Consider the following 20,604-nt stretch of genomic DNA (forward strand, 5'->3'; position numbering starts at 1 on the left):
CCCAATGGTTGCTGTAAATTTGACTTTTTATCAAATTCTTTTGACTTCCTTGATACCTAACAAATGAAAAAGGGACAGGCTTTTGACAGAATCAATTTTGTCCTAAAATGAGACAGGGTATTTGTTTAAAAGAAACTTGAATGTTATACAAAGATCTTTGAAGAACCATTTAAGGTAGTGAGTCTCAACCTTCCGAATGCCGGGACCCTTTAATATCGTTCCTCATGTTGTGACACCTCCCAACCATAAAATTATATTCGTTGCTACTACATAACTGTAATTTTGCTAATGTTATGAATCAGGTGACCCTGTGAAAGGGTCGCTCATCCCCAAAAGGGTCGTGACCCCCAGGTTGAGAACTGCAGCCATTAGCAAAACATGGAGAGACTTCAAAAAAATTAATGGGAAAATGAGATGGAAAGATGATGCCATTTTTCCACGAACTTTTTGAATCCCCCTCATAGATGTATCTCACAATCTTGTAGGAATTAGCTCGTTTATAGAGTCTAATTGGGAATTTACCAATTTAAGATGCCATTTGGTTTACACTTATAGATTGTGTTCTTTTACAATCTGAAGAGGAGGGTGATTATGTCATAGTTAATGTCTACATTGTAGTATATGTGTTATCGAGACTTCTTCAGAGACAGAAGTGGTACTTTGAATTAAAACATATTTTAATCTTCTAATAAAATAATATACTACTGAATGTTAGTATACATACTGAAAGTGTAGTATGGCTTTAAAAATTAATTTTATTTTCCAGAATAGGTTTATTTAAAACATACATAAAAATTTAATGATAAAAATTGAGGTTTTATAATAACTTGAACTTTGACATGCAATATTAAACCTCCACCTCCTAGTATATAATCTCATAAGTCTGACTTGACTTATGAGAATGCTAGTCATTAGAAAAATGGAACTTTCGGTATACCAGTCAGTAAGACTGTGATAACAAAATGGAGGTCTCCCCCCACGCCCCCTCCTAAGTTTTTGTACAACATCCATCTTAAATTGAATGGTTTAAGATAGGTCCTGTCTTAGCCACACAGTCCTAGTTACTTATCTACAATGGGATTTCCAAAAGTCTTTCTTATATAATTAATCTTTGTCTTGAAACTTACTAGTTATCATTCTCTTAAAATAAACATTTCTACTTAATTACTCTCCTAAATCTTGCTGTCATGAACTGCTACATCTGGGTTCTAATAAAATTTTACTGAGAACAAGCACACTTCACATTGTGGCATCTTTAGGAATTTAATCTCTTGTTTCTTTCACAGGGAAATAGTGTTCTGTAAATTTGGCAGACCTTTAAATGCCATGTCTTTTTTGGAAAAAAGCTTTGGTGGACTTTATTTTGAATGCTTTTAAAGTCTCCTGATCTGTGCTTTAAAGAAAGAGCACCAAAAGGGCCATTATGAATACCTAATGTAGTTCTGGGCAGGATTGGATCGGGTGATAGTCTCTGGGATTAGATCTGTACAAAAAAGGCCAATCTGCCATGCTTTGAGGCAGAATTGTAAATTTGTAAACCTTCAATATTGGTTTGATAGTACTTTTACCTATCCCTCACCTGTTTGTAAAAGCCCTTTTGGAGTCGACTGCATCCAGTCTGTTATGGGGTAGGAAACCAGATCATTGAGCTTATTAAAATTAGATCTAGTGTACACAGAGTGTTCTGTGAACTGTGCTGTTCATAAGGGGCCTTTTTGATTTGCTTCCTGTTTTACCTTTTTCAGTACTGAGGGCAGGAGTCTCTTTGGTACTCTTAAGAGTGCCATGGTTTTGAAATACAGGGTGAATTTATTTCTCCATTCTTGAGAAGGGTAAAAGGCTGAATATGGAATCTTTGAGGAATTAAAAGCCAACTAAAGTTAGGCTCCTGAGGATTCCTTTAAAGTAGTAGTGCCTTGTACATCTGAATGGAGTCCTGCAAGCTGTATTAGCATTGATCTACATAACTTTAAAGCAGAGTGAGGCTTGAAAACAAATAATCTCCTGATCTATTTATATGGCACAGATTTATATGGCTAGTGTCTTTTAAAGCCCTTCAACACATTTTAAAAAGTTATAAGTAAAATACAGATCTCAAATTCTCATAGTTACAACTAGGCAGAAATTTAAAAAAAACCTAAGAATTGGAAGAAAACAGAAAATACGTGTCCCATCAGATGAAAGCAGTGGTAATGGAACCAAAACACCAAATGGGTTGTATTGAGTTGATTGTTCATGGTGGACAAGATAGAACTGTTCTTGTAGGGTTTCCAAGGCTGTACATCTTTACAGAAGCCAGGGCCACATCTTCCAGTGAGCAGCAACTGGTGTGTTTGCGTCTTCAGCCTTTTGGTTAGCAGCCAAGTGCTTAACCACTGTACCACCAAGGTTCCTAACGTCTGGCTAGCTCCAGCCACATGTTGCTGTTGCCAGTTTCTGAGTGTCCAATGTTGCTAGAAGTATTAATATTCCCTTTTTTTAAATAGAAGCTGTAAATTCAGGTTTTGGGTGCTTCAAAATTATTGCTTTATACTATACATTCCTGGATGGTGCCTCTGTTTTGTCCTTGATACCTAAAACGTGGCAATGTGAATTTGCCTAGCAGTGCCATGGAAGAAAGGCCTGGCAGTCTGTTTCCATAAAGACTATAGCCAAGAAAACCCTATGGAGTAGCTCTGCTCTGTAACGGGTTGCTATGAATTGGAATCAATCCGATGATAGTGGCTTTTAAATAGATAGGCAAAACTAAATAATTTTGGACAAAATTTTTTTTGGCAAAGGTTTTAAATGATTTATGTGCAAGGTCATCGGGGAAAGCCAGTTTAATTGACATAGTAACCCTATAATAGAACTTTTCATCTTATTAAATTTGTGAGCCGTTTCATATAATGAGTTCTCTCTGAAAAACTACATTTTCAAAATTTTCTAAGTTTAAGACATTAACAGAGCATGGATATTTATAAGTATTGTAGTGCTGTAATAGTACCAAATAAAACTATAAAATCCTTTACTCGAAGTATGGTAACTATTACATTACTATTATCAGAGGTTAGGATGATTTGTTTTAAAATTTTGAAACAAATTAGCAAATAATCCTGTTGAGTACTGACAACTTTAATATGATAAATCACTGGCTCAAGATGCCTATTTAAATTATTTCTATCTTGGAAAGCAAGCATATCTTATTACAAAAGATTAACTTCTTGAAATAGATATCTTTGGGAAGGTTTTTTTTTAATTCTGATCATTCTCTATATTTAAAAATCATTTTATTGGGGGCTTGGGAAGGTTTTTGGTGGTATTTTTTTTTCCCTTAGTGAAGGATTCTTGGATTTAATAACTTTTTATAGCTTTACCATAGGGGGGAGAGGTTGCTGTTTATATGCAATTTAAGCAATCCCCATTGCAGGAGGATAATTATTAATAGATCCAGGTTTTCTTTAAAGTCTTCTAGCGTGTATTGCTGCCTTGCACACTGACAAAAGGGAAGTTTGACCAAGTCCAATTCTAGGTGTTTGTCTAGAGGGAGATGACTGTTAAAATAGCCTAGGCAGTTCCTAGGATAGGAATACCTGACTCATGCCTGATGCTGCCAGGAATCTCTACAGCCTCATCCCAGAAATGCAGGAGCACACTTGTTTTCTTGTTTTCTTTTCCTTGTAGAAATAATGTTTTGGTGGTTAGGTTCCCAGGCTAAGCTTCAAAACCATATTAAAGTATGATATCAGGAAATTAAGTACCATTTGTTTCAAGTCAAAGGAGATTTGAAGTAACAGAATCATAGAATGTTTAAGTGTTAGTACTGAAAAACATCTTTGCTGCAGTTTGAAATGATACATAGCTGGCCATGTTAAGAGTAGGATTGGATCAAGAATTTTGATTTCTTCACTGTGTCTAGTGTCTTTTCTGGAAGGCCATATGTTAACCCTTACTGGGTTTGTAAGACCAGAGGATGCAATCTTTTTTTTTTTTGGATGCAATCTTTTTTAGTCAAACAGCTGGATATTTTAATCTATGTTCTGGAACTTGAAGATCTTTCCCTTCTTTCAAAACTGCTATCAAGTGGATGCTGACTCCTAGTTTGCATCCCTTTACATTGTTTGGAGGTACCCATGAAGGCCCCTTACATTTAAATGCAAATTTTGATACAGGACTTTGCCCTTTTATCTTTCATCAAAGTCAAATGGGTTATTAGATTTCTCCAGAAGATTAAGAACCTGTTGTATTTCTGTGGGTTGGGCAAGGGACTGCTAATCACAAGGCTGGGGGTGGGGGTGGTTCAAGCCCCCCCCCCCACCTGTTCAGCTGATCCGGTCAATATACAGCCCTAGAAACCCTGTGTAGGGTTGCTGTGAATTGGAATCGATTTTTTGGCATTAGGTTTTTGGTTTGATGTTAGCTCCTTAAACCTGTTTTCATCCTAGCAGATAACCTATTCTACAGAGAAAATAAAAATCTGATGTGTCGATTCTTTCACATTTCCTTTGAGGCATTAAAAAAAAAACCCACAAAAATCTACCCTTTTAATTTTTAGAGTACTCACTATATATCAGGCCTTACTTACTGTAAATTCTCAACAATCCTGTGATAATTATGTTAGTTCTAAGTTAGGAAGAACATGGAGGTTTAGAAACTTTGTCCCCAAACTTTATGGTTCTGGTAAGATGGGCCCTGGTGGCACAGAGATTAGACACTCCTCTGCAAAAAAAGGTGGACCGATTGCCAGCTCCTCTTTGGGAGAGAGTTATAGCACTCTTTGTAGTATTGGAAACCCCATGGGCAATTCCGTTCTGTCTTAGAAGGTTGCTCTGAGTCAGGGGTCCTCATACTTTTTAACAGGGGGCCAGTTCACTGTCCCTCAGACCCGTTGGAGGACTGGACTATAGTTAAAAAAAACACAACTATGAACAAATTCCAATACACACACTGTGCATACCTTAGATTTTGAAGTAAAAAAAAACAAAACTGGGCAAAAATACTCGGCGCCTGGATAAATGTCGGTGGTGGGCCGCATGTGGCCCTCAGGCCGCAGTTTGAGGACGCCTGCTCTGAGTCATCTTCAACTCAATGGCAGTAGGCTTGCTTGGGGGCTTTTGGAAGCTACAGCAGTCTGACTACAGTGCTAGTGCCTCTCCAGTTTATCGGCTCTAACTCTCCCTTTCCCCTCTCCTCTTGGCTCTGAAAAAACAAGGCTTTCCCCCCATTTGCAAAGCTAATGTTTGCTTTCTATCCCATCCTTATTTGTTTGTTTGTTTGTTCATTCACTCAGATCCTTGCTCTCTAGTAACTGTTCCCAATCACATTCATTTCAGTCTTCTTTTTTCTAATTCCTCTCAGTATCAAGATTTTCCCCCATTAATAAAAAAATGAAAACAAATTTTAAAAATCTTCCCCTACTAGAGCTATTTCCTTCCTCCTCTTTTTCCCTGCCATCTCTGACATTTCAATGCCAAGTTCTTGATAGTATAGTCTATTCATTGTTCTGGAACTGTTTAGTGAGGTCACTGATGATTACTTAATTGCCACATTCAATGGAGTCTTCAGTTTTAAGGTTAGTAACAGTAGCCTTGTTGGCTGTTAATGGTTGATTGGTTTTTCATAGCTTTTGGTCTACTGCTCTCTGGTTCTCCTTCCTCGACTTGAAAAAGGCCACACTTCATACTAGTATTCTTGCTGGAATAGAAAGAAAATGAAATGTACTGACATCGAGTCGATTTCAACTCACAGCTACCCTATAGGTCAGAATAGAACTAACTACCCCTGTGGTTTCTGAGACAGCAACAGAAGATAGCCTCACCTTTCTTCTTGAATATAAATAAGAACTTGCAGAATGCACGCTGAGATTAAAATTGACATCACAATTGGTCTGTGTTAAAATACATAGGCAAAATGTGATTTCATATGCTTTTTCTGTAATATAAGCAAAAAAATTAAACATGAAACCTTTTATATTTTGTTGCAAAATAGTATTTTTTCTTGCCTATATAAAATATGCAAACCCCGGTTGCATAGCCGTTATGTGCTGGGGTGCTGACTGCAAGTCAACAGTTTGAAACCACCAGCTGCTCCTAGTCCCATAAAGAGTTAGTCTCTTCAAAGTTTTACAGTTAAAGCTTTAGCTCCTTAAGCCTGTTTTCAGAGGGGCAGTTCCACCCCGCCTGAAAGGTTGCTGTGAGCTGGCACCCACTCCATGGTAGTGAGCATATATTAAAGAGGATTTTCCTCTGCTCATGAATGCTACTGTAGATTATCTTTGTTAAGTATAATGTATCTATGTTATCTATAAAATCTTGTATAGAACAGGTGCATTGTAACAAAGACAAAGTTTATAATATTCTTAGTTACAGTATTCTTATTTTTCTAAGTTCTCCTTGTTTTCATTCCTCCTCCTTTCCTAACTCCTGTACTTTGTTATTGGGTAAATGTTGCTCTTTTGAACTTAAATGGTTGATCATCCTAACATGAGGATAAGTTCAGATCTTAGTGGTGATTAGAGGCCATAACCTTGGGGGATTCCATTAGTCTATCTGACCAGCAAGCCTTTTGATTTTGAGTTCTGTGCCACATTCTCTTCCACTCTATATAGGATCTTATCATCATTTTCAGAGCAGATGGTAGTAGTATCCGGAAGGTACTGTTACGTTTCTTGGGTTACCTTGGTCCAGGCCGTGAGGACGATGTTCCCAATTAGAGCAGCCAGTCCACAGAGAGGACCACATAGCCGGCCTCACTATGAGACAAGATGCCCCGCACTGACCCATAGCCCTACAGGGGACAACACTGGAGACACAGTGTGGGAATTGCACCCGATATGATCGCGCCACACCAAGGCAAAGCACTAAGGGGGGGTGCAACAGTGAGGTCCCGCAGGGAATGCTGAAGGGTGGACTTTGGGGCCAGGGCATGGTGCCCCAACAGACTGGACTAGAAAACACTCTTAAAGGCCAACGAAACAATCCTTGAATTAACTACAAGCTTTTCTTTCTTGTGTTTTCTTTTGTTTTTGTCATTGGTTTTTTGTTGTTGTTGTTTGGTTGTATATTGTTACCAAAAAAACCCAAAAACCTTGGTTTCACGTGGAAGCCTGGTTTGTGATCCAAGTGGTTTTTTTTATAAAGGACAGAATAAGTTTCAGGTTTTACATAGGCACCCTCAGGGCACTTCACACCCACTGTGTGGGAACCTTAGACCAAAGAAACAACAGCACTACCAGCCAAGGAGCAGCTGCAAAGAGAAGGCTGGATAAGAGGGCCTTGGGCCAGCTTAGTCGATGGTATTGGTTGACCCACTGACTGAATTAAACTCACCTGGTCCAGATTGGGGCCCATGCAAGTGTACTGGTTTCCTGTCTCAAAGACCTGAATGTGAGGATGCCCTCTAGCCTTAAGCAGTTTCCAACTTCTTGTAAGGGGAAGGGAGGCTTTGTATCAAGACAACCCCTAGTTCTACCATTCTATGTCTAGCTACCTAAGAGTACCATCTACTTCTATTGGTCTCAGGTCCCCTCTACCTTTTTAAGATTCTTGCTCTTCAGTGATTTCCTTCACCATCAGTTTTTCTCCACCCATAAACTTAACCAGGTCACTCCCATCATAAAATCTATTCTAGTGTATTAGCAGTTACCTGTTTGCCTTTTTTTTTCTTTAATGGTTGCCTTGCTCTTGCTACTCATGTGTATCAAACTCATTTAGCCATCAGTTGGGTGGTGCTATCAAGTCGATTTTCATCCATATGGTGCTTTATAATTTTTTGAGCAATATCATTAGTAGCACATGCAAGTAAAATTTTGCTGAAGATAATTTAGAAATGATTGAAGTAATACTTTGACAGAAATTCAAGCTAGAATCAAATTAGGGTGATGAATGAGAGATCATTGCTGATGTCAGATGGATCTTGGCTGAGAGCAGAGAGCACCCTCTTAAAGATGTTTACCTGTGTTTTAATGCCATGCAAAGTTGTTCAACCGTATGTATTATCACAAATCTTGGACAAAATTGCAGGAAGTGGGAATTCCAGAACATTCGATTGTACTCATGCAGAACCTGTACACAGACCAAGAGGCAACCCTTTGAACAGAACAAGCAGACCGCACATTTTATAACCAGCAGAGGTGTGCATCAGGATTGTATTCTTTCACCCTACTTATTCATTCTGTACACGAAACAATCTAAGAAGCTGTTTATTCAAAAAATGCACCCTCAAGACTGGAGGAAGACACAACAAGCTGTGATACGAAGATGACACGACTGTTTTTTGGAAGCCAAACTGATGACAATTCACTTACCGAAGCACAGTCTTCAGTAAACATAAAATTAAAAAAAACAACACGCCAACTAGATCAATAAGCAGTGTTCATGGAAAACAGAAGATGGAAGATTTAACTTGGAAGTATCAAGAACTCAACAACAAAGCCTTTTCTCTTTCCTTGGTGTGCGCCTCAAAGTAAGATGGTCACTCAATTGCAGCTCAACTGGAGCCAACTTTGAAAATCTGGCCAATGGTCTTGTTAGATCTCTTGGGGGAGAGATAATACCTCGGTCCTTGTCTCCGCGTGAGAAAGAATTCACGCCGAAGCCTGGTTTGTGATCCAAGTGAGTTTTATGAGAGAAGTTTCAGGTTTACACTGGCACCCGTGTAGGCCTCTCACCCCATGCAGCCTCCTTAGAAGCTGCTCAGAAAGTTACTCAGTTGGCTCCTGCCTTTTTCAGTTATTCCTCTGGAGGTGTGGTGGACGACCCTGGTCAACTCCATTGGCTGTCTTGAATTTACCTGGCCTAGGTGGGCTAATCCAGGTGCAGCACCCGCCAGGTGCACCTCGCCTTCATGACCAGAAGACTGAACCTTTGAGCAGGCGTAATAGACGCCCCAGTTCCTGAGCTAAACTTCCTAAGAGTCTCACTATTGCTCTGTGTGCTCAAACTGGCATGGTATGACCTAAGCAGTGTAGCCTCAATATGTGTTCCCAGTGTTTCCTTTCAGCGCATGGAGGTTCACATTGGTTTCCTGTGATCTTTGACTGGATTATTTAAGACATCTACCCAACAAAAGAAACTTTGCCAACTCCTTGTATATATTTAAAAAAATTCTATTATGACTGCTTAAAAGATATTGCATGTTCTAACACTGATCATGGTGATTATTGCATAACTCAGGAACTATATGCCAAGCAAACTTAAAAAAAAAGACATTGCCTTGGGCAAGCCCACAAAAGATCTCAATAAAGTGTTAAAAAACAAAGAAATCACCTGAGGACTAAAATGGACCTGCCCCAAGTTTTGGTGTTTTCAATCACCTTCATATGCATGTGAAAGCTGGACAATGAATAAGGAGAATTGATGCATTTTAATTATGGTGTTGGGAAAAGAATATTGGCTGGAATTATGAAATGCCAGAAGTACAAATAAATCTGTTGGAAGAAGTACCCCACGAGCTCCTTAGAAGGACATCATGTTTGATAAAGTAGTGAGTCAATGAGAAAAATAAAGATGACCTTCAATGAGACAGATTGACATGACTGCAACAGTGCACTCAAACAATAATGATTGTAAGGATGGAACCAAAACCAGGAAGTGTTTAATTTTATTGCAAAGGGGGGACTTAGAAAGATTCATGGGGAAAAGAGTGGAAAGATAATGGAATTTTTCCACAAACTTTTTGAAGTCCCCTCATTTATAGGTGGCTATTGGTCAGAGCCTAACAGCAACAATAAGCTTTGGTGCAGGTTTCCAGGATTTTCACCGCAGAGTGATTGGGTGAGTTTAAGCTACCAACCTTTTGGTTAGCAGGTAAGTTCCTAACTCTTGTGTGCCACCTGGGTATTTTGAATTTGGTGTATGTCCCATTATTTTTCTAAAACTGCCCTCAACAATTTCTCATGATCTTTATACCATAAAATTTAACATTTTGAAGGATATAGTTCATTGGTTTTTATTGTATTCCCATAATTGTGCAGTTTCTTTCCTCCAAAAAAACAAAACAAAACAAAACATGTACCACCATGATCTAATTCCAGAACCCTTCCATCACTCCAGAAAGATACCTTGGTACCTGGTAGCAGTCACTCTGCTTACTTCCTCGTCTCTCATTTCCTGGCAAGCATTAATCTACTTTCTGTTTCAATGGCTTTGCCATTTTGGGTGTTTGTGTTAATGGAATCATACCGTATATTGCCATTTTGTATCAAACTTCTTTTGCTTATGGATATTTTCAAAGTTCACCCATGTTGTGTATCATGTTCCAGTACTAAATTTCTTTTTATTACTGAATAATTTTCTTTAGGAATTCCTAAGTAAAGCAATTTGTGAATACTCAACTTTTGGCTGAAAGGCTGGTGATTTGAGCTCTCCTAAAAGTTCCTCAGAAGACAGGCATGCTGATGCTCTCCTTCTGAAAGATCAGAACCGAGAAAAAACGCTATGGAGTTGTTCTTCTCTGCACTCCGAGAGAGTTGCTATCAATCAGAGAAGTTCATCAACAACTAAGACAAAAACAGTGTTCCATTGTATGGATAATACTACACATTCACTCCTCATTTGTTGAATATTTAGATTACTTCCACTATTTGGCTAATGTGAATAATACGGGTTTGAATATTCACATACACATTTTTGTATGCACATGCTTTTGTTTCTCTTGTGATAACTGATTTTTTTTTTTTTTTTTAAATAACACCGCCATACTGTTTTCCACAAGGGACCATTTTACATTCATACCAGCAATGTCTGAAGATTCCATTTTCCTTACATCCTCACTAACACATTTAAAAAAAAGTATTTTATGGTATCCATCTGATACAAATTGAATTGTGCCCTCCAAGAATATATAGTAAAATTTAACCTCTATACTAATAGTTATAATCCCACTTGAGAATGTGGTTTCAGATCATAAATGTAGGGGTCTGGTGTATTTTGAGTTAGTTTTTATATATAGTGTGAGATGGTGGGGGGGATCCAGTTTGATTTTTTTTTTGCATGTGGATATTTGTCCTGGTACCCACTCCATTCCTGTCCACCAAGTTTGTCAGTTTGCTATACTGTGGTTGCTGTGATGCTAGAAACTATACTACTGGTATTTCCGATCTCAGCAGGGTCATCCATGGTTAACTTGTTTCAGTGGGGTTTTTAGACTAAGACAGATTAGAAGGAAAAAAAAGGCTGATGCGCTAATACTAAAAATGAGCCTGTGAAAATCCTCTTGATTACAGCAGAATATTATCTGATATGGTACTGGATGAGAATATCCTTAAATTGGAAGGCACTCAAATACAGTGCTTACAACAATGAATTTAAGCATTCCAACAGTTTTGAAGATGATTCAAGACTAGGCAATGATTTGCTCAGTTGAACATGGCTTTGTCATTGGCAAGTAATCAGAACCACTTTTAATAGATTATTTTGAAGCCAATTCCAGATGTCATATCATTTTATCTATAAATAATATAAAATATATTTCTAAAAGGCGAATGCTGATCCCATGCCTACCTTACAAATCTGGCTAGACCAGAGCATGCACACGGGTACATATCAGAGCTCGAAACCCAGGGAATCCAGGACAGTTAAACCTCTCAGGGCCAATAATGAGAGTAGCGATAACAGGGAGGGTAAGGGTAAGGGGGGGGGGGGGGAGAACAGATCACAATGATATACATATAATCCCCTCCCTGGGGGACGGGCAACAGAAAAGTGGGTGAAGGGAGATATCAGCCAGTGTAATACCTGAAAGAATAATAACTTATAAATTATCAGGGGTTTGTGAGGGGAAAAAAATGAGCTCCAAGGACTTGGCGGGAAATGGCGACTCCATAGGACTCACCTGTCTGGAGCTCCTGCTGCCAGACCAGAAAAGTGGGAGACCAGAGGATGTACATTGGTACAGAAAGCAACTGGAAACACAGGGAATCCAGGACAGATGATCCCTTCAGGACCAGTGGTGAGAGTGGCGATGCCTGGAGAGTCGAGGGAATGAGGGTGGAGGTTAGAAAGGGGGAACTGATTACAAGAGTCTACATATAGCCTCCTCCCTGGGGGATGGACAGCAGAGAAGAGGGCAGGGGAAGACATCAGACAGTATAACATATGACAAAATAATAATAATTTATGAATTATGAAGGGTTCATGAGGGAGGGGAGAGGAAGGGGAGAAAATGAGGAGCCGATATTAAGGGCTCAAGTAGAAGGCAAATGTTTTGAGAATGATGATGGTAACAAATGTACAAATGTGCTTGACACAATGGATGTGTGTATGGATTGTGATAAGAATTGTATGAGCCCCCAATAAAATGATTTTTTTTAAATGAGCTGATAGCAAGGGCTCAAGTAGAAAGAAAATGTTTTGAGAATGATGATGGCAACAAATGTGCTTGACACAATGGATGTATGTATGGATTGTGATAAGAGCTGTATGAGTCCCCAATAAAGTGGTTAAAAATAAAGGACATTGCAATATCTCAACTGGTGGGGAGAAGACTGTCTTAATTAGGGGGAGAGGAGAATTTTGGCTACCAGGTTTGATATTTGTCAGTATCTGAAGACCGTTTTTTGTTATCAACTAAGGGTGTGGGTAATACTAGCATCTAGAGGCAAGAGCTCTTTTGTACATCCCATAATGCATAGAATAGCCTCCAGCAACAATGCATTATATGACCCAAAATGTCAGTAGTACTGAGTTTGAGAAATCTTGAGATAAGAGCTCTTTAAAAAAGCATGGACAACTGAGGTAAATACTGTTGTATACGCTACACCAAAAAACAAAACAACACCAAATTCACTGCTATCAAATCAATGTCGACTCATAATCCTCCAGTAATGGTTATCTACAACTTGATACATGGGTAGGCTAATAGGAGATGCAATTTGAGGAGTATATGGGGGGGTATATATGTTTGGGATATTCATATATGTATACTTAACTTTTATAGAACTATATAAATCTGGTAGAACATATAGGAGGCAAAATTATGAAAACATCTTAGACATACCGAAATACCTTGAGTGGTGAGTCACATGGTCTTGGGGGACACCAAAGGGTCAGGTGGCATAAAAGTTCACAAAAACTGTTTTCTTCAGCTACTGTGGTGTGAGTAGTGACTGGGGTCTTAACACCTCATAAGCAGCCATCTTAGGTACAACAATTGTTCTCTCTCTCTGTCTGAAGGAAAGAAGAGTAGAAAAGGATAGAATAAAATTTTAAAAGATTAGTCTTCCTGGTCAGATAGAGATTGGTGGAATCTCCAAAATTATGAGCTTTGAGTCTGGAAAAATACTCATTACTATGGCTCACTTTTCAGCCAAATAATAGACAAGTTTGTAAGGGGAACAATAATAGAGAGGTATGCACACATTATGAAAATTAATCATTTGAGATCTGAATGGCAGTATTTACTCAAAGCAAAGTTCAGAAGGTCTGGGAAAAGAGCTATGAAACAGGAAAGCAAGGGGAGGGAAGTGGGGGCTAAGTGATGTTACATTTTGGGGATTGTAATATAAAACAATGTTTATGAATTGTTGTCATAGTACTGTGATATTTTTCCCAAGGCAGTAGAAAATGCTTTTATTAATATATTAAAGATGTATGTATATGTATGGATTGTGATGAGTTGTATGAGCCCCTAATAAAATGTAAAAAAAAGATACATGATAAGATGACTATATTAGACATACATATACACAGCATAAGAAATAAACGGCTAATTAGTTTATAGAGCAGTACAAATGGCTTAGTGCAATTCACTTCCATGAGACAGCTAATACACTGGCAATCCTTAAAGTCCTGAGGGCCACCGGGTGCAAGTCAAAGAAGCAGACAAGCTGAGTCCTCTGTAGAGAAATTCAGGCAATCCAGCAACAGGCAGCAAACAGCAAGGCAGGTCACCAACAGTCAGCCAGATGACAGGGTCCGACAGTCCCCAGCTCAAGCGATGAAGACTCCAGTATACTCCAGTAGCGAGTTGAAGCAGATCTTGAAGGAACCTCAGACTACAGGGACACAGTCCACAGGTTGGGTGTCCCATAGGTAGTGTAACTTACAAGTTGAGACAGAACCAACTAAGGAAGCTACACACTAGTTCAATCACCAAAGAGCAAGAGACCAGAAAGGTGAGGCTTGCTGAGCCATTTATTTCTCCGCCTGCATTAGTCTGGGTACTTTAGAGAAACAATTCCACAGAAACTCATGTATAAGAGAGTTTTATGTAAAGGTTAAGTGCACATCAAGAAAACATCCCAACTCAATGTTGCCCAAGCCCACAAGTTCAACATTAACTCATATGGCCAACACCAATCCACAAAGTCCTCCATCTCCAAACAGAAGCAATGATGCCAACTGCAGAAGGAAAGCAGAATCAGTGAGCGTGTAAGCATCTCAGTGCTGGCAGGGGTCTCCACGCGCCTGCTCCACCCAGGGCTGCATCAGGGTAGGTCCATGTGGCTTCTCCTGAGGGATGTCTCTCAGGAAGTGAGCCTTGCCAGCTGAAGCAGGGAACTGGCTAAGGCAGCTACACCCTGGTCTGATCATCAGAGAGCATCAGACCTGAGAACTAGAAAGACGATGCTTACCGCCTTTAACCCCACATGTGTTTATCGGCCAGGTTGGCACAATAAACTAACCCACCGCCCTTCAATTAATACCCTGTTTGGGTATTCCCCCAGGTTGGGGGAAGTGTTTAGATTAGTAAATGAAGTTCATATAGGTAAAATAAAATCTAGGAAATTTTTTTAATCTTCAATAAGGAAGGATAATAATCTTTATTTTTGAGAATATATTCTTTAATGATAGCAGAACATTTCCATCTAGTTAGATGCTACTGAAGTACTCAAAAAAATAAACTTTTTTTCTGTAATGTTCACAACATATCTACAGGAGTCTATAGATGGGCACAAATGTTTAGCGATTTTGGCCACTAAATAAAGATTGTAGTCTACCCAGAAGGACCTCAGAAAGGCCTGCTGATTTACTTCGTAAAGTTGCCATGCATTGGAATCAAGTAGGCAGCAATTGTATGTTCACATAGTGTTAAACTTTTTTAGAAGTTTATCTGTTTTACATTTTCCTCCACAATTGGATATATTTTTCCATTAAGATATCCAAGTAGATCTCTTATATTGATACTACATCTTAACCCACATAGATTTTTCCCCCACATAGAGTAGTTCTTTAGTTAATAGACATTTAATTTCTTCCCTGTTTTTAACTATTAACTATTTTATTTTTATATTAAATCTTTTAATGAGTCTTCTCTTTATTCTTGTATACCCAAGTTTCTCTTCGTTTTAGCTAAAAAGTGCTTATTCCCTTGCTTATAATTAAATTTTTTTGGTTTAATGCTATACAAAGGGACTTCAAAACGTTTGGGGAAAATGACATTTTAAAATTTCATTTTTCCAAGCAATATTTGAAGTGCCCTCATATTTTCATACAATAAATTAATTGCAGTAATTAATTATTAAAGATAACTTTTCCCTCCCCAAATGGTTCATTACTTTTCACATGAAAAAATACTCTAGCTGTTCCTTACCTTCAGTAATTGATTCTACAGAAAAACTACATGGCGATTTTTTTCCTTTGGCAAATATTGACAATCAATTACCCCTTGTGTAAGTACAAAAAGAAAAAAGTTTACCATGAGGACTGAAAGTCTTGTTTATAAAATATATAACCTGTTTATAAAATATCAATAGGAACAATTAGCAGAATTTAAGTTTTCCAAGCTGTTTCTGCTCTTAAGTAACTTTAAGCAAGTTACTTCTTTAGAGTTTTCAGATCTATAAAACTTAGATTAGACTAAAGCAGATGTTTACACAGCATGGTTTGGTATTAGAACTGAGGCTCAAATAAGTTTGTGAAATGTAATGCACATCTTTACATATCAAAATAAGGGTCTGAAGAAGTCCAACAGAAAAGGACACAAAACTAGCTTTAACCTCTCTTCTTAGACCATTCCTCCCAACCCTAACCAAGATTTTACCTAGGCAAAAAGGTTTTAAAACAATGTTTACAATAAAAGACTTTCATTCTTATTTGACTGTCAACTAATGTTTGGCCAGTTTCTCCAATATGGTTAATGCAGCATAATTCTTCTAAGTCATATTACAGGTTCTTTGAATTGTCAGAGATACAGATGTTTTTTATTAAGTGACTTCTATCAGGTCCAGGAAATCCTTACAAGTACTGTTTTGCATGCTAATAATGATCAAAACTTGAGCCCATAGTTTTGTAGGCAACAGGGAATCTCTCCCCCCCCAATGAACTATATCCCCTTAAAAGAGAAATGCTATGCTATATAAAGATATTACAGAAATGTCATTTATATAATCTAATTTGTTATGGTATAAAATTCATATAAACATCAGAAGGTTGTATATATTATAACCCAGGAAATAAAAATTAAGCAAGACATTACTGTATTCATAAAGCAAATATAGTCTAGCATTCTTCATAACAAAAGAGATCCTGATTATCCTAATCAAACAAATTCAAGGAACTGTAGAAACTTTAAATAAAATTTAAAAGATTGAAATCAGGAAGTCAAAATAGTGAGGTGTCTCAGTGTTTAAGGGCTCTGGGTGGCGTACAGTTAAGTGCTCAGTGACTAGTCAAAAGGTTGGGGATCCAACCACTATTAGAAGCACCTCAAATGACAGACATGAGCACCTGTTTCCAAAAGATCATAGTCTTGAAAACCCCAGGGATTTCCATGCATCACAATTGACTCATCTAACAATAACATCAATCATTGTTTAACAGGGAAAGCCAACTATGGGAAATGGTAAATAGTCAGTTTATATTCCTAAGCTTTTTCTGTAAAAGAAACTATTTGAGTCATGAGACGCTCAAATTTGCTTGACGTATTAATAGCATCACAAAGAAGCCAACATTTACTAAGCCCAATCATGAGCTTGAGGTTAAAACCAAAAGGTAGGCTCAAGTTTACTTTTCTTTACAATTATGATTTTAAAACATAACCCCCAAAATATTACCAATAAAAAATATCAATGTTTATATATACCACTTCTCTTTAAGTTGCAAAAACCTTAACTTTATTTCCCATAGACTTTTGCCTCTTTCCAAGCAGTTACATTATGCATTTATGATGTATTATAAATTTCATGTTCAATTTTTAAAAGCACTTCTTTCAAAGTTAACTTCTATTCCCTCTACCTCTACCCCTCATATGCATAATTATAACTCCTTGATCGGGAGAACAAAGGATATCATATTCTTCACTACATCCTTCAGATTCTGGAACATAAAAGGTACTCAGATGTCTCAATCAGAAGATGAGTAAGTAGTACCCAAGTAGAGTTGATGCTCAAACTCTGAAAAAAAATGAGAAGATAAACAAAGGCAGTGAAACAACTTCCAAGGGAAGTCCATTCCATTCAACGCAATCACTATATCAAGAACAGTAAGGCCATCTGTAGTAATATACAGAATATATTAGGATTTAATTAATGAACCTGAATAGAAAAAGATGTTTTGGGTGAGACCACATAAAGTATGAAAGAATGTATGGGGGTCAGAAGCAATGAACTCAAAGTAGTGGTTTCTTTTGGAAGAGTGAAAAAGGGACTTCTTAAAGCTAGGTGGTAGGTTTGGTTTATGAGTGGATGTTTTTACACTTTCAGTTAACCTGAAATTTTTTAAGGGTGCACAGACTTAATCTGTGATAGGATTACCACTTTTGCTTATACTTAGTTTAGGACTGATTGATGTATGTTTACATCAAAGACATGAGGCAGTAATGGTTCAATAATAGGAAATCTCACCTTCCATGTAAGACACCCAGGTTTAATTCCTGGCCAATGCACCTCAGGTATAAAATATTTGACGATGCCATGTGATTAAGTCTGTTAACTCTAAATAATTTTTTGTTAGGTGTGTTGAGTCAGTTCTGACTCAAAGGGACCTTATAATGCAACAGAATGAACGACCGCCTGCTCCTGTGGCATCCTCACAATTGTTTGTAATGTTTGAACCCATTGTTGTAGCCACTGTATTCAGTCCTTGTTGAGGGTCTTTTTTTTTCTCATTTCCCAGCTGCTTTACCAAGTAAGATATCCTTTACAGGGACTGGGAACATGTCCAAAGTACTTGAGACGAAGTCTTGGCTGTCATTGGCTGTAAGTAACATTCTGGCTGTATATCTTGCAAGGCAGATCTGTTTGTTCTTTTGGCAATTCATGGTACTTTCTATATTCTTCGCCAGCACCTTGATTCAAATGCTTCGATTCTTCTTTGATCTTCCTTATTTGGTGTCCAACTTTCTCATACATTTGAGGTGGTTGGAAAATAACATGACTTGAGTCAGGTGCACCTTAATCCTGAAAGTAACAGCCTTCTCAACACCAAGAGGTCTTGTTTAGCAGATTTTACCCAGTGCAATGTGTTTTGATCTCTTCACTGCTGCTTCTGTGAGCATTGGTTGTTGAGCTAAGCCAGGTGAAATCCTTGACAGACAATTTCAATCTTTTCTCTGTATTTATCATGATGTTATCTATTTATAAAATTGTGAGGATTTTTGTTTTCTTTACATTGAGGTTTTGTTTTTTTTACATTGAGTTGTTATCTGTACTGAAAGCTACAATCCTTTATCTTAATTAGTGATTTCTCCTTTATGTCCTCCTGACTTTCAGCAAGCACCACTTCCTAGCACTTTGTCTTACTGTGGTGACTTGGATGTTGCTGTGATATTGAAAGCTGTGCCACTGGTATTTCAAATATCAGCAGGGCCACTCAGAGCGAACAGATTTCATCAGTGTCCAGACTAAGAACCGACTACGAAGAAGGAGCAGGCTAGGCTGTCTGCTCTGGAGGAATTAGCCACTAAAAACTTTATGAATCGCAGTGGAACATGTCAGATACTGAAAACCAAATAATTTGAGATTCTGTCATTTGCGACAGCCAAAAATATGCTATCAAAATTTCACACTCATCTGATTTTATTATATTTGTCAAAATTTAAGAATTGGCAGTTCTTGGAATGATTTTGAAATACTAACTTTAAATTCAGTGCTGGGCACATAAGCAGGTAGCAAAAATTAAGCCAACATTTCTGTTGCTACTCTAGTAAAATGGGGTAGGGAAGGGTGAATGTAGTACTACAGGAATGACAGCCTGTTTCTCATCTGTCTTGAGACCATGGGTACATAGTTCAACTTTTTAAGTCTTATTTATTGCCTATATAATTTTTTTCATTTAACCTGTCAGATGCAAAGATAATCAAGTTTTAGTACATCAGAATTTCCTAGGGGTGCTTATTAAAGCACAAAAAGCTTCACTCCAGAGTCTCCAAGTTAGGTCTAAGGTGAAGCTGATGCATCTAGGTGTTGCTGACATTTATTAATACTGCTTTACCAGGATCTTGTTTTTTGTTTGCTTGCTTCCTTCCTCACGCTCTCTTTCTTTTTTTCAGTACTACTGGTCTAAGTGTTCTTTCTCAACATTTTAATAATTTTAAAGGAAATTCAACTTAATCCTTGAGCAACATACAGATTCTTATACATTTCTGTATCCATACCAAAGTATTAAGGTATAATAGGAGACACTGAATCTTTACCAACATGTCTTTGGATTAGGAGTTCTGTATTTTGTAAAATTGAGACTAGGTATAGTCGATCTCTTCTGGTCCTGAAATTATAATTTTGTGAGTCATAATCTTTGCTTAAAAATTCCCATAGTAATACCAAAATACTGAACTAGATCTTTATTCTGTGCATCTTTATTTTGTTTCATAATTGGGGGAGGAGGATCATTTAAGGAAATACATTTTTAGAAATCTAAGCTGATGAGAAACATTAATTTTCTATCAAATAAGAGTATAACATGAGTATTAGGTATATGATACCAAATGAAACTGACTGCCATTGAGTCCGTCATCCCTCATAGTGACACTAAAGACAGAGCACCGCTGCCCTTATGGGTAGCTGTTTTTGAAAGTAGGGAGCTTCATGTTTCTCCTCTGGAGCGGCTAGTAGTTTCAAACTGCTGACTTTGCAGTTAGGAACCCAACTTGTAACCACTGTGCCACCAGGGCTCCTATTAGGTATACAGTGAAAGGGAAATCTACACATCCCTTGCCAGGATCTCCTGCCCACTGAAGTTCTTTGCCTTTTGCTACAGTATTATGATATTAATAATGGGTTTTTCGAACTTTACGTGATGTATTTTATTTGATCATGATTGATCAAGGACTGTGGAAAATAACTTCTTATGGAACAGCCAAGGCACTGTTATTATCCCTTCTATCCGAGTTAGAAACCATATTCCTGAGACCAAAAAAGCTAGTCAGAAATGTATAAAAAGTTCAGAGCTAGTTAAACCTTGCTTGAAGATAGTGAAACTATTTGGTATAATATTTTGGGACTGTTTTGTCTAAGGTGGGAAACATGGTTGCAGAGAATCAAAGATTTTAGTTTTACTATAAACCTAGATACAAAGGTACTAGAGGAAACAGCAACAAAGCAGTATTTTAAATGGAAAGCTATTTAGTAAAATAATGATGCATACCCCCAAATAAGGCATTTATTTATTTATATTTCAAAGAAAGTTAGACTATATTGTTTTTAGTAATTGAAGATTTAATTTTCTAAATATCATTATACAACTGGAA

At 37.7% G+C, this 20,604-nt stretch overlaps 1 protein-coding gene across 2 annotated transcripts in view; it reads left to right on the plus strand.

Annotated features, from left to right (window-relative positions):
• The window catches only part of UBE2D2 (ubiquitin conjugating enzyme E2 D2), a 50,754-nt gene that overhangs the window by 1,667 nt on the left and 28,483 nt on the right, over positions 1-20,604 (plus strand). The window contains exon 1 of one of the 2 annotated variants that reach the window (XM_075541641.1): positions 18,059-18,115. The exons of the other annotated variant lie outside the window; for it this stretch is intronic. Coding sequence (XP_075397756.1) covers positions 18,074-18,115 — 42 coding nt within the window. The 5' untranslated portion in view covers positions 18,059-18,073. Of the gene's footprint in view, positions 1-18,058; positions 18,116-20,604 lie in introns of those variants that run through there. 2 annotated transcript variants of the gene reach the window in all.

Source organism: Tenrec ecaudatus, chromosome 2 (assembly GCF_050624435.1).
Source record: "Tenrec ecaudatus isolate mTenEca1 chromosome 2, mTenEca1.hap1, whole genome shotgun sequence".
Lineage (NCBI taxonomy): Eukaryota > Metazoa > Chordata > Mammalia > Afrosoricida > Tenrecidae > Tenrec > Tenrec ecaudatus.